Below are 11,427 nucleotides of genomic sequence, written 5' to 3'. Positions count from 1 at the left end.
TTTTGTGGGGGGGGTGGGGGGTGAGAGGGAATAAAAGATGAGTGGGGAGATGAAAATGAACTCTTTCACATAAATTCATTACCATGACAATATATTCGGTAGACAAATGGGGCCTGCTGGGATTGTCTTGGACTGTACTGGACTTCTTTTGTTCTTGCAGTGCAGAGCACAGATATCATTAAACCACTGCACTTCTGCATTTTGAGTCAGTTATGGATGGTTTTATTTGTGTACATGTTCCTATAGATCTCCCCTGTGCAGTGACAAATAATTTACAGACCGCCTGCAGCTTTTCAACTTCACTTCATTTGATTGAACACAGAGCGAGTGAGTTTCCTGCCTTGCATATTAACTTTTCCTTACAGTAGAATGACAGCAAGTTCACCAATGGGCAAGTTATTCCGCTCTGTTTACAGCACAGATGAGAAGAAGTTTCTTAGAGGTTATTGGATTCTGATCAAAAAAGCACCATCATCCCAAGGCCCCATGACCCACTGAACTTCTTCCTCAGTGATCCCACATCTTCATCCTGTGCAAAGCTGCTCCCTCCTAACACTCCTTAAATCCAGACTTCAGAGGAAGGCAGGAGTGGGAGGAGCAGATGTTTGATTTATCAGACAATGTGTAGAGTAGGTTTAAATATATTTAGGTTTTAAACTGTGGTCAGACAAAAGACATTTCAAATTGTCCACGTCATTATCAATGTCAATTTCTTTATAGAGCACCTGTTGTACATAAAGTGCTTTACGTAGTGAAACAGCATCAGATAATCACATAAATCATATAAACGTAAAACTATAATATAAAATACAAATTTAAAAGACAAGCAAAACAATAAAGAGGTGGCTAGATTTACTCAAAAGCACGAGAGAACAGCAGTGTTTTGAGTTTAGCCTTAAATGTGTTCCATGGAGGGTTTGTTCCACCTGTTGCAGTGTAATAGCTGAACACTGCTTCTCCCTGTTCAGCTGAGAATTTTCAGCAGATCTAAGGACTTGGTTGGTGTATTTTAAGGACGTCAGATATATTTTCATGCCAGACTAATAAGAGATTTATAAACTAATGTTAACACTGGCAGCCAGTGCAGTGATTTCAGGACAGGGGTCTCTAAGTTCTAATGAAAACTAGCAGCATTGTTCTGCTGCTTGATAGTCTTATGACCGGTTAAAAGACAGCTGCAATAGTTCAGTCTACGGGCAATGAAAGCAGAGTTTCTCTGCATCATCTCTGGACCTAAAACCTCTGAATCTTGCAGTGTTTTTAAAATGATAAAATTGAGTTTTTGTTAGAACTCATTGTCACCATAGGCTCCAATTAACTGTGACAGGCATGTCTGTGTTTTCTGTGGCTTCACTGAGGAAAAAAAAATAAAATAAATACTTGTAGCCAGTGCTGAAAATAATTTTGTACAGATATTCACAGTTCTCTCACTTTGGTCCTATAGCGCCACCATGAGTTTGATATTGAGTGAATCTCTCGGCAACTATGGATAAATGGATTGTAATGAAATTTGATGTTCCCCTCAGGATGAACTGTAATAACTTCTCATCAAAAGTTTAACTTTTAATACCTATATATATAATTAGACTAAAGATGCAGCTTTTGAATGACTGTTTCCTCTGCCCTCAGATGTTCCAGTGGCTTTGACCGCCATCGGCAGGATTGGGTGGACAACAGCTGCCCAGATGAGGTGAGTGTTCACAAAGATGAATCACGACCAACCATCATTTCAGTCTCTTGATGGTGAAAGAGGTTGCACCAGATGATGAATGCCTTGTTCTGCAACATACAAGAAGATCCCTCTTATATCTTCCCTCACACATTACCTTGTTTCTGACAAAGTTCACACAGTCATGACAACATTTCTCATGTTTTAGACCAAGGACAAAATGTGTGACATCACTGACACTACGTACCTCTACCCCGTCACCACCACAACTGTCGCCAAAACTACATCCAGGAGCAAAGAGAACAACACAGGCAGAGACACCCCCTCCACCTCCAACCCTCCCACTAGCGTCCCCACTGAAGGTAAAGTAGAAAATAGAGCTGGAACAAGGCCATTGTGCATGTCGTATAGGAGTCCAGGTCTTTCTTTCAAACTAGCGATGGACGTCTGTTCCTCTTTTACAACCTGCACGAGACACTGCTCTCTTTAGAATGCTCTGTAACTCTCTACTTAAACAAAAAATATATTTCAAGCAGTGGAGCAAGTACAGCAGCTATGCTTGTACCAAACAATGCAGATTGAATTGGGACAAGTCTCCCCAGTCCAAAATTGATACACCCACGCAAACCTGTGATCATTTTGTTCAATCTTGCTGGGCCAAAATCTGCCTTTATTTTTCAGATAGCTTTTATTTCTGTAAACTCCCTTTTCTAAGTTTGTAAATTTTTACACTTGGTTAGGTGGAAAATTTGGTGTATTGATAAAAACAAAATGTAACGGTCATGTTTCCATCCTGTTATATATTTATTTTTTTTCCCCCATAGTTTGAAGTATGACTGATGAGCTTCCTCTTCTACAGCAGCTTACTATCATCCAACAGTAGACTTAGTGGTGCCCACTGCTTATCTCAATGAAACAATTCCTGATATGAATGGAAAGCACAATATTTGCTTCTTTTTTTTTTTTACTAAAAGTGTGGTTAAAATGTGCTACATTTGGATGGAAACCTGGCTACTGTTGCAATAGCTGATATGTTCCTTCATTAATCAGATGAACATGGGTGCTGGAGTTTACATAGAGTCAATGCCATATACCCAACTAACTACTGTATGTGCTGTTAAGTTTCATGCAAGGAAAGAGCCAAAATGCAGACACGGTCTAGAGTCTAGTGTTTATTCAGTTTAATATAAATGAAGAGGAACAAAGGGGTAAACAGATGCTCAACCTGACAGAATGTCACAATACAGGTATAAAACTAATATCTAAACAGAAGGGAGCTACATGAAAAACTTTAAACAACTTAAACGAACCTGGAGAACTAACCGAGAATCTTGCTGACAGGAATAACTCAAAAGAACAGTCCAAATGTAACCAAGGCAACTGATACAAAAATTTGCAAAGCAGACAGGCAGGGTGTGGTACGCAGAGAGACTGATGACGGGGTAACGAGGTATGAAGAACAGATGAGTCAGCAACAGGACTGAGGGAAGGGAGGAGGATATAAAGACAGGAGACCAGGAGGTAACGAGCAGCAGGTGGAAGCAATGAACAGAAATTATGAACTGGGGTAAAGCTTGGGCAGGTGAGGTAACACAGGACAGGAAACTAACCAAAACAAAAGCACCAAACAGGAAGCAAGTCCACAAACCATAACATGTGCACCAAATGTGTTTCAAAGACAGTCCCCAGCACATGCAGTACTGTTTAGAGCATAACTTAGCTTTTGTTCAAATGAAAATGAAAGATTTAGGTATTTATCATGAGTGAACGGGCCACAGACAGAGTTGGACAGTTGGAAAGAAATTGAGAGAGTAATGTATTATTGACTTGAGCAAATGTTAATGCCTTTAGAACAGATGTTGTTAGGAGCTTGTCTTGATGAGCTCATAGCACAGAACAGATGGCAACATTCAACACAGCATATTTATTATAAAACATAAACACTATGAACACATTAAAACACATAAAGTACTGTATAAGTTAAAAATACAACACGCTGTACCTAAGACTGAGGAAGGATTGTAGACGGTGGCTATTTCACTGTTATCGTCTTGTGGAAAAATAAGCAAAGGTCCTAAATATTGAAACAGTCAAAATAAGTTTCATACATGGCACCTAGAGTAGACATGTACTGACAGAATAAATATTAAATTATCTGGATCTCTAGTTGTGTAGAAACAGCATCGGCCAGCAATATTTCATTGTAAAGTACTGAGCCCATGAGTCAGTGCGCTCCAGCGTGAGACTAACCCCAACCACACTGCAGAGTTATCTAACACAAATCCTCTTTGAAAAGGAGCAGATGGGATTCTTTTGCTGATGACAGGAAAACAACCAAGGTGTCCTCTATAGTTTTCTTTACTTCCATTTTTTTTGTTCAGTCTGTAAGAATAGAGAGAGTAAATGGATTAGCTGGATTAGCTGGATTCACTGAACCTATTTTCAGCTCATTTCACTTATTCTCATTATTTTTAAAGTTGCACCCTTGCAAACTATTTAACTGACACAGTCATGAGCAATAGTTAGATCAGATCACGCCAAGAGGAAAGGATTTTGGAGAAGAGGTAATTGCACTTTAATTCAAATTACAAGTTGGAAACCATGGTGGAGTCACTGAAGCCATGGGACCATGGTGTAGTTCGTTTAGCCTAACAATAGCTTTTTTACTTCTGACTTCAAAAATCATAAAAGTGCTGTTCACTTGTGAAGATTATCTTGCTGCACAGAGTTTGTTTTCCATATTAATCTAAAACCCTATGGAAAATTCTCATTAGTTTTTTGCGAGGGAACCAGGGTGATACTAACTTCCGGTTTGACCTATCAAAAAAAGTCATCTCTACGGCACTCTATATGTAAAAGTATTATAAATGTCCCCATTCTGTAAATGATTTAAACAGGCTGTGCTAGGTCATTTCTGTACCTTCCATAATAAATCCAAATAAACTGTTATCAGTTACAACCGACTTCCTTTCCTTAAGCAGCAATGATGATCCGTATTCATGACTCTCACTCTGGTCTGGAATCAACTCAGACAAAATTTTGTGCTGTCTGCTACAGTAGTGTAATTCATGTAATGATTCATTTCAGACCCCAGAATGTGGCTGCATTTGGTCTTTTGAAAATTGAAATAGAAAATTCTTTTGAATTAAGTCATTCGGGGAAATGTATCTGCTGGGGTATGTGTTAAATTAGCATAATGTGAATCCTATGGTGTGTGTAAATGGCTGCTACCCTTCACTAAGAAGTGGGTCACGCCACATTTCCATATTTCACATGTATAGTTAACCCCAGACTGCTTTTATGTGTTGAATTATGCATGCTGAACCATTATATTCAAGGAAATGATTTTTAATCAGTCTTTAAGTGGAGTAAATTCCATGTGGAACATGGGGCACTAAAGTAGCTTAATCGCATTTGGGACCTTCAGGGAGTTGTTTCAAGTGTCAGAGTTTCAAAAACAAACTACAAAGAGAAATACTGATTATTACGTCTGACGCCTTCTTTCTCTTTGTCTCAGATGATACGAAGATCGCTCTGCATCTGAGAGACAGCCAGGGTAGGTGTCTGTCTTTCACTGCTGCTGCTGAACTCAGCCTTTATTTTCTGTTGTTTTCATGGCTGTGTGTGCCACCTGTGTTGTCTTCTCCATTGAGGTAATGGTCCCTGATTGCTTTGTGATCTCTTTGGAGGATATGTGCCTTGGTCAGATGATAAACTTTATCCAGCTGCCAACTATAATGCTCAATTGTCCCCTGTGGGATGTGGTGATCAATTATAGTGTCTGGACCGGTGTGAAGGAAAGCAAGGGAGAGGAGAATCATCCTGCCTAGTTGTATCCACTTTCACTTTATATTGAGTATTTCAGATAAAGTCAGAAAGAACATATACAATAGATTTTTGTTCAACAATATGTAGCCATATTCCTGTAAGGCTAAAGTAGAACAAATCAATAAAACATAAAAATGTAACGGCTTAAAAAGGAAACTTAACTTAGAATGCCGTTAAATTAGCTTCTTTAGGTACAGGATGCTGTGCTTCTCACTGTTTGAAAAAAAACACATCTAAAATTAACACCTCTTGGACTGTAAATTGGTTCTTACCCCGTGGAGACAAGAGTTTGCGACCTTGTGACATAGTGCAGCATTTTGGTTACCACATATAACACATTCAGCAGACAGAGCTGCCCAGTTATCATGGGATTGTAGAGCCCTTAAGTAACATCTGAATCATCAGCATCCGATGGGTGTGACAGTGTATTTTAAGGGTTTACATGGACTTAAGGAGCGTATTAAAGTGGTGAGATAAGTTTAAGTTTGAGCATCTGCAACGCCATGGGTAAATCTGCTGAGGAAGAGCATGTGATATGACTGAAAGCTCCAGAATAGCTAGTAAGTGGACCTTGTTCTGGGATTGTTTTGCCAGAAGTTAGAAAGACTATTTCCAACATTCATTCTGGTCACTAGCTCAGAAGAAAAAGCCTTTACATAAGAACACAAAACATCTCTTGCACTCATGATGCCATAGCTTGAAATACAGGCCACAGTCTTGTTGACATCTGTATCATTTGTTTACAAGAATTACATCAAAGTATAACCTTGAAAATGCAATATTTCAGTTGCACCAAACAACAGCGTGCTTTAGTTACTAATGTGTGCCAAACATCCAAACTCTGAAATGACTTCCAGCTCCATCAGTTTTCAGAGATGGCCTTTCAAATGTTTCATTTTCTGCTCAAGAGGAATTGGAAATCACACTTTGATTACACAAACGCTGCATGTCTCCCACCTCTCCAGCGCTCGTGTCAGAGCCTGGCACTGTGATAATATCTCTGGTTTTTCATGCATCTAAGCTTTTTCACCACATACCTGGAAATAATGTTTTTCAAGTTGAAAAGTAGAAAACATTAAAAAATGTATTTCACCTGTTCAAGTCAAAGGTTATAAATTGCCTTGAGACAGGTTTAGTACATGTTATAATCATTTGGAATTTATACAGGTTTAATTAGTGATCAGAGTGATTTTAAAATGTGTCATGTTGCCCTTTAGATGACACTCTCATATCAGCCTGTTACACACCATGGAGTCCTCTGACACTGGCTATAGTTGGGAATGCTGAGGTGGTTACAGCTTATGCTGAGATAAGGAGCAACAGCAGTGGCTCACCCTTTCTCAGGAGTTTCTACTCCACTCCACCACTCAACACTCAGCACCCACTTACAAAAAGGCTGAATTATACGTCTGCTCGGCCCATATTGTTATTTTCTTAAAGCCCATTAACTAAGTGAGAGAGTGGTTGTACTGCTCTGTTACTGCTGTGGTGCTAATGTAAAGCTGAACAAGAAGTGCCTGGCTGGGTTTCACTGCTCTCATTTGTCCTCTCCCAAAGCTCTAATGTATTTTATTGCTGTCTTAAGAGCTCTGCCGTCCATTAGCGTTTACTCAGTCTCCTCGGGTCTGAGCAGTCATAAGAACAAAGCTGATGGAGAATGAATTCAGACAATTTGCTGAAGTTGTGCCACTTATCAGTGCCTGACTGTGTTGTGCTGCAATGATAAATATCACCAAATATGTAGATAATTTGGAACAAATTTATGTAGCCATGACAATGTTGGTGGTTCCACTTTGGACGAGACTAAAATATTTTAACAATAAATAAAAAGCTTAAGTGTTTAAAGCTACTGTACCTAATTTCTTTTCAGTTGCTAGAAGGTTTAATGAGACTCAAAACAAATTGATGCCATAGGGACCGTTCACTTATCATGTCTAAAAACGTGTGGAAAACTCCAGCCACGCAGCTTTCTCCTTTTTTCCAAAGTGCTCAGGAGCTATGGTATCTGACGTTGCTAAGCAACCATGAACTGCACGCTGCATGACAGCAAGGAAGTTGTAGGATATAAATGGATTTCCAGCACTGAAAATCCCTTGCAGTAGCTCTGCTCCTAGATTTATTTGTGGACAAGAGGGAGAAAAACGTTGTGTTTGGGTCCATCTCATCCTTCAAGCACGAAGAAAACACCGAGTTCCGGCCTCCATCTTGGCTGAGCTTTGAACCAGGTGTTGTTACAGAAAAGGTAAAACTGATTGGTTGGTTCTTGTCCCGTGACCTGCGATGCGCTTGCTGCATTCTGAAAAATTGAGATTTTTTTTTATCTTGCTGTGGCATAGACGCGCATGGAAAAACTGGCGCGTTGCAGTGCATAATTGTGCCTGTCGTGTGTCTCCATTTAAAATAATGAATCTGAGTGCACAAAAGACAATATGTGAACGGCCCCATAAGCCTCTCCTAACAGCTCTTTTTACCTCCCATCACATCCTGTTTCCTAGCGACAAGGTAAACTACAGATACCCGGTTGCAACAAACTGCAAAGAGCAGCCAGAGAGTAACTTGGCAGTCAGGTAGGACGCTCTGGTTTAAGTGTACCACTGAGAGGAGTGCAGATGAAACTATCAGGCTGTTATTCAGCTGCTAGCCTGTTGATTTCTCATTGTCTACACCTTTGCTCAGTTGCATGGCCCCTGCTAACCTACTAACAGCCCAGACTAACAGCCTGTCACATCATCTGGGCTTCCAGCATACCAAGGGATGACTCACACAGGAAAATGCTTTTTTTTTCAGAAAACAGAAAAACAAAACACCCTTAGACTCACTGTGATTGAGCATAATAGTGTCATAGTGTAATTTTTTTTTTGGCTGTTGTTTTTCTCTTTCTGTTTTCTTTCTGTTTGTATTTCCAGTTGGATTATGGGCAACGGACATAATCAGTTGTTTTGGTAAGAAGACAAATGATGCTTAGGCACAACAGATTATCCACATTTTGTCTCTTTTAAAATTCAGTTTTGCACACCACATTTCAGCTATACTGACTTACAGAACCTCACTTTCACAGTGACTGCCCACACACATTGTACAGGTTTGATTACCACCTGGTTATTCTGAGTGCTGAAAATCAATGAGGCAGGGAGCGAGGAGAGAGGCTGATCGTCTGACAAGCTCAATGGTGGCTATAGCTGCTAATTAAAGCCAGAGAGGGTCCTGGGGAGAGCTTGTCAGGTGGGCATAAGAGAAGAAATCTGAACCTGCTGTTAATCTAAATACACCATGTGGGTAAAACCATTAGTGTTTGTTTGTTTGTTTGTTTTTATCACTTTTTAATTCTCCCCTATGAGTTTCTCTGCTGAAACAATCTAACACTTTGTATCTTCCATCTTACAAATTTCAGGTGAAAATTCTTGTTTCCTCTGTTTGGACACTGTGCCTCCGTAGGTGAAAACAGAGATTACCCACAGGTTACAGGATGCTCGTGTCATCTTCAAAAGCTTGAGGCTCCAACATGAATCCGAGAAAGTGCTATAAAGACAAATGAGGACTTCCGAGGGGCAGTGAAGGACATACTTATTATGTCGTCATTACATATTGCCTCTTCAGTTTTTATAGTACCACAAGTGCAGGCTGCAACAGAACTTTATCAGTGCCTAAAAGTCCTCCGCCTCCTTTAGGACTGTACACTGTTCACCTTGCGTGGGATTTACTCTTACTCTTGGGAGAGGAGAACCGCTCATGAATACCTAAACAAAACAGAGTGCTTAAGGTGGACCTAGAGTATGATCTCAAAGTGAAATAAATGTCCCCTCAGTCACCTTCTCTGAGACATAAAAGCCTATTAACTATTCTCAAACATATATTGCTTAATGAGATTTACAGTACCAGTGTCACTGTTTACGTTTTGACATCAATTGTCTTTTTTTCTATATGGTCACAATTTTAAGGCAGAGTGATACATGTAAGAAAGGAGGGCACTGGTGGATGATGAGTGTCCCCTGCTGGTCAACATGGGAACTGCAGGGAAAGTAGAAAAGCATCACTTTTGCTGGATTTTTAAATCCCAAATATCCTAGGGTTTTTCAGCATGGATAGTAAAGTCATAATCATACAACCAACCCTAGCACTGCTTTAACTTTCTATACATTTAAAACATTTTTGTAACTGTTGGTGTTTTTCTGTAAAAGGCTGTAACAGGCTGTTTTTTGTTCTGTTTTTAACTGATGCCAGCTGACAGCAGTGTAGGCAGGATGCCAGGTTCACACCCTCTGCACACTGGTCTGATCCTTGGTATTCTCCTAGTGATGCTCATCATGGTTGCTGGTGTGCTACTCACCATCTACATCTACCATCACCCCACTTCTGCTGCCAGCATTTTCCTCATTGAGGTGAGCAGGGACACAATGGCTTACATGGGTGACAACGTCCAGTACACCTGATTCCATAGGGATGTTATTTCAGGAGAAGGTTGTTTTGGTTGAATTCCTTCTTCTTGTAACAGGAACAAGAGATGCCTGCTACAAAATGTTTGACCTTCTTTATAAAAACACATTTTCTGTACAGAGAGCCAACCCTGGACAGAGCTCAGTGAATTTTATTTCTCAATCCCTGACTCATGAATATGCATGATGATTTTCAGAGGGGATGATGAAACCTGGTGCACACAGTCTTTCTTAATAAAGGAATGTAAATTCCCTGAGGATGGGTAGGTGCTGTTTGGAGTGTAGTGCAGAGTGGTGCTTAACATCTTTTAAAAACTAACTTGTAATATTTAAAGTTGTTCTCAATGTCAAGGTCATTAACAGTCACAGTCAAGCAAGGAGTGAAAAATGATCACATCAGAGACTTGGGATTGTAATGGAAAAGTGCACTAACCTTTAATCTTGATGACACACTCCTCCACCTTCGCAGAGACGCCCAAGCAGGTGGCCAGCTATGAAGTTTCGCCGGGGATCGGGTCACCCAGCCTATGCGGAGGTGGAGCCAGTGGGCCAGGAGAAGGAGGGCTTCATCGAGTCTGAGCAGTGCTGAGGGAGGAGGGGGCGTCCACCTCCCTGCAGCCCCCCTCCTGTGTCACCCCTCCTCTCTCCTGCTCCACAGAGACTTCTCAACGAGAACCTCCAGGATTTGCAGTCTGGCCAAACGAGTGCTAGATGAGACTGGATACAGCAGCCGACAATATGAGGAAGGGAGAAAACCCTGATCACTGATCCCAGACTAACCTGCTGTTCAGCTCCTGTTGGCAAGGACCTGCTCTACTGGGGATGGAGACAGAACAGCGTTGGTTAAGTTTGTATGGCTGCTACCATGTTGCCCTGGAGGGACTGTACAGCCTGACTGCCTGGACTGCCACTGGTGTGTCTGAGGGGAAAGCAGGGTGAATGATACAATATATATTTTCAGAAACAATACAGAGTATGTGAATACAGATTTCCACTTTATTGTTGGTGGGGTTACACAGTATAGGCCTTTGTATATCCATCAGGTTCTTTCCTTTTTCTTTCAGTATGTTCTTTTCACAGAGGTTGGCATATTTACAGTGCCTATGAAAAGTATTCACACCCTTGGATATTTTACCCTTTTTATTGATTTCATAAATCAATCGTGGCCAATATAATTTGGCTTTTTTGGCAAAAAAAAAATTACAAAAAAACTCTTTAATGTTCGAATCAGAATCTGCTTTATTGGCCAGGTATGTCGGACACACGAGGAATTTGACTCTGGTACATCGGCTCTCAATGTGTATGTACATATCCCGTAAGGCTGTGTAATATAACAAATGAGCAGTATCAACAAGCAACAAACGGTGCAAACAATGCAAAATAAGCAGTATAGACAGGCAGTAAACAATGCAGACAGACAAAGGAATGCTCATTGTGAAATGGGATAAGTAGGAATAAAAATAGTCAACATGAAAACAGGTTTGTACAAAGTAATGT

General features: G+C 40.4%; 1 protein-coding gene across 1 annotated transcript in view; it reads left to right on the top strand.

Moving 5' to 3' along the window:
• plxdc2b (plexin domain containing 2b) overlaps window positions 1-11,125 on the top strand; it is a 70,441-nt gene extending 59,316 nt beyond the window's left edge. Inside the window, exons 10-14 of the mRNA XM_020586443.1 lie at window positions 1,630-1,690; window positions 1,878-2,031; window positions 5,187-5,225; window positions 9,719-9,876; window positions 10,400-11,125. Coding sequence (XP_020442099.1) covers window positions 1,630-1,690; window positions 1,878-2,031; window positions 5,187-5,225; window positions 9,719-9,876; window positions 10,400-10,519 — 532 coding nt within the window. The 3' untranslated portion in view covers window positions 10,520-11,125. The remainder of the gene's footprint in view (window positions 1-1,629; window positions 1,691-1,877; window positions 2,032-5,186; window positions 5,226-9,718; window positions 9,877-10,399) is intronic.
• Window positions 11,126-11,427: the final 302 nt, after the last annotated feature.

The sequence above is a fragment of the Monopterus albus genome, unplaced genomic scaffold, assembly GCF_001952655.1.
Source record: "Monopterus albus unplaced genomic scaffold, M_albus_1.0 scaffold405.1, whole genome shotgun sequence".
Classification (NCBI taxonomy): Eukaryota; Metazoa; Chordata; class Actinopteri; order Synbranchiformes; family Synbranchidae; genus Monopterus; species Monopterus albus.
The sequence above is the reverse complement of the archived record's forward strand: the minus strand, read 5'-3'. Positions and strand labels throughout refer to the sequence as shown.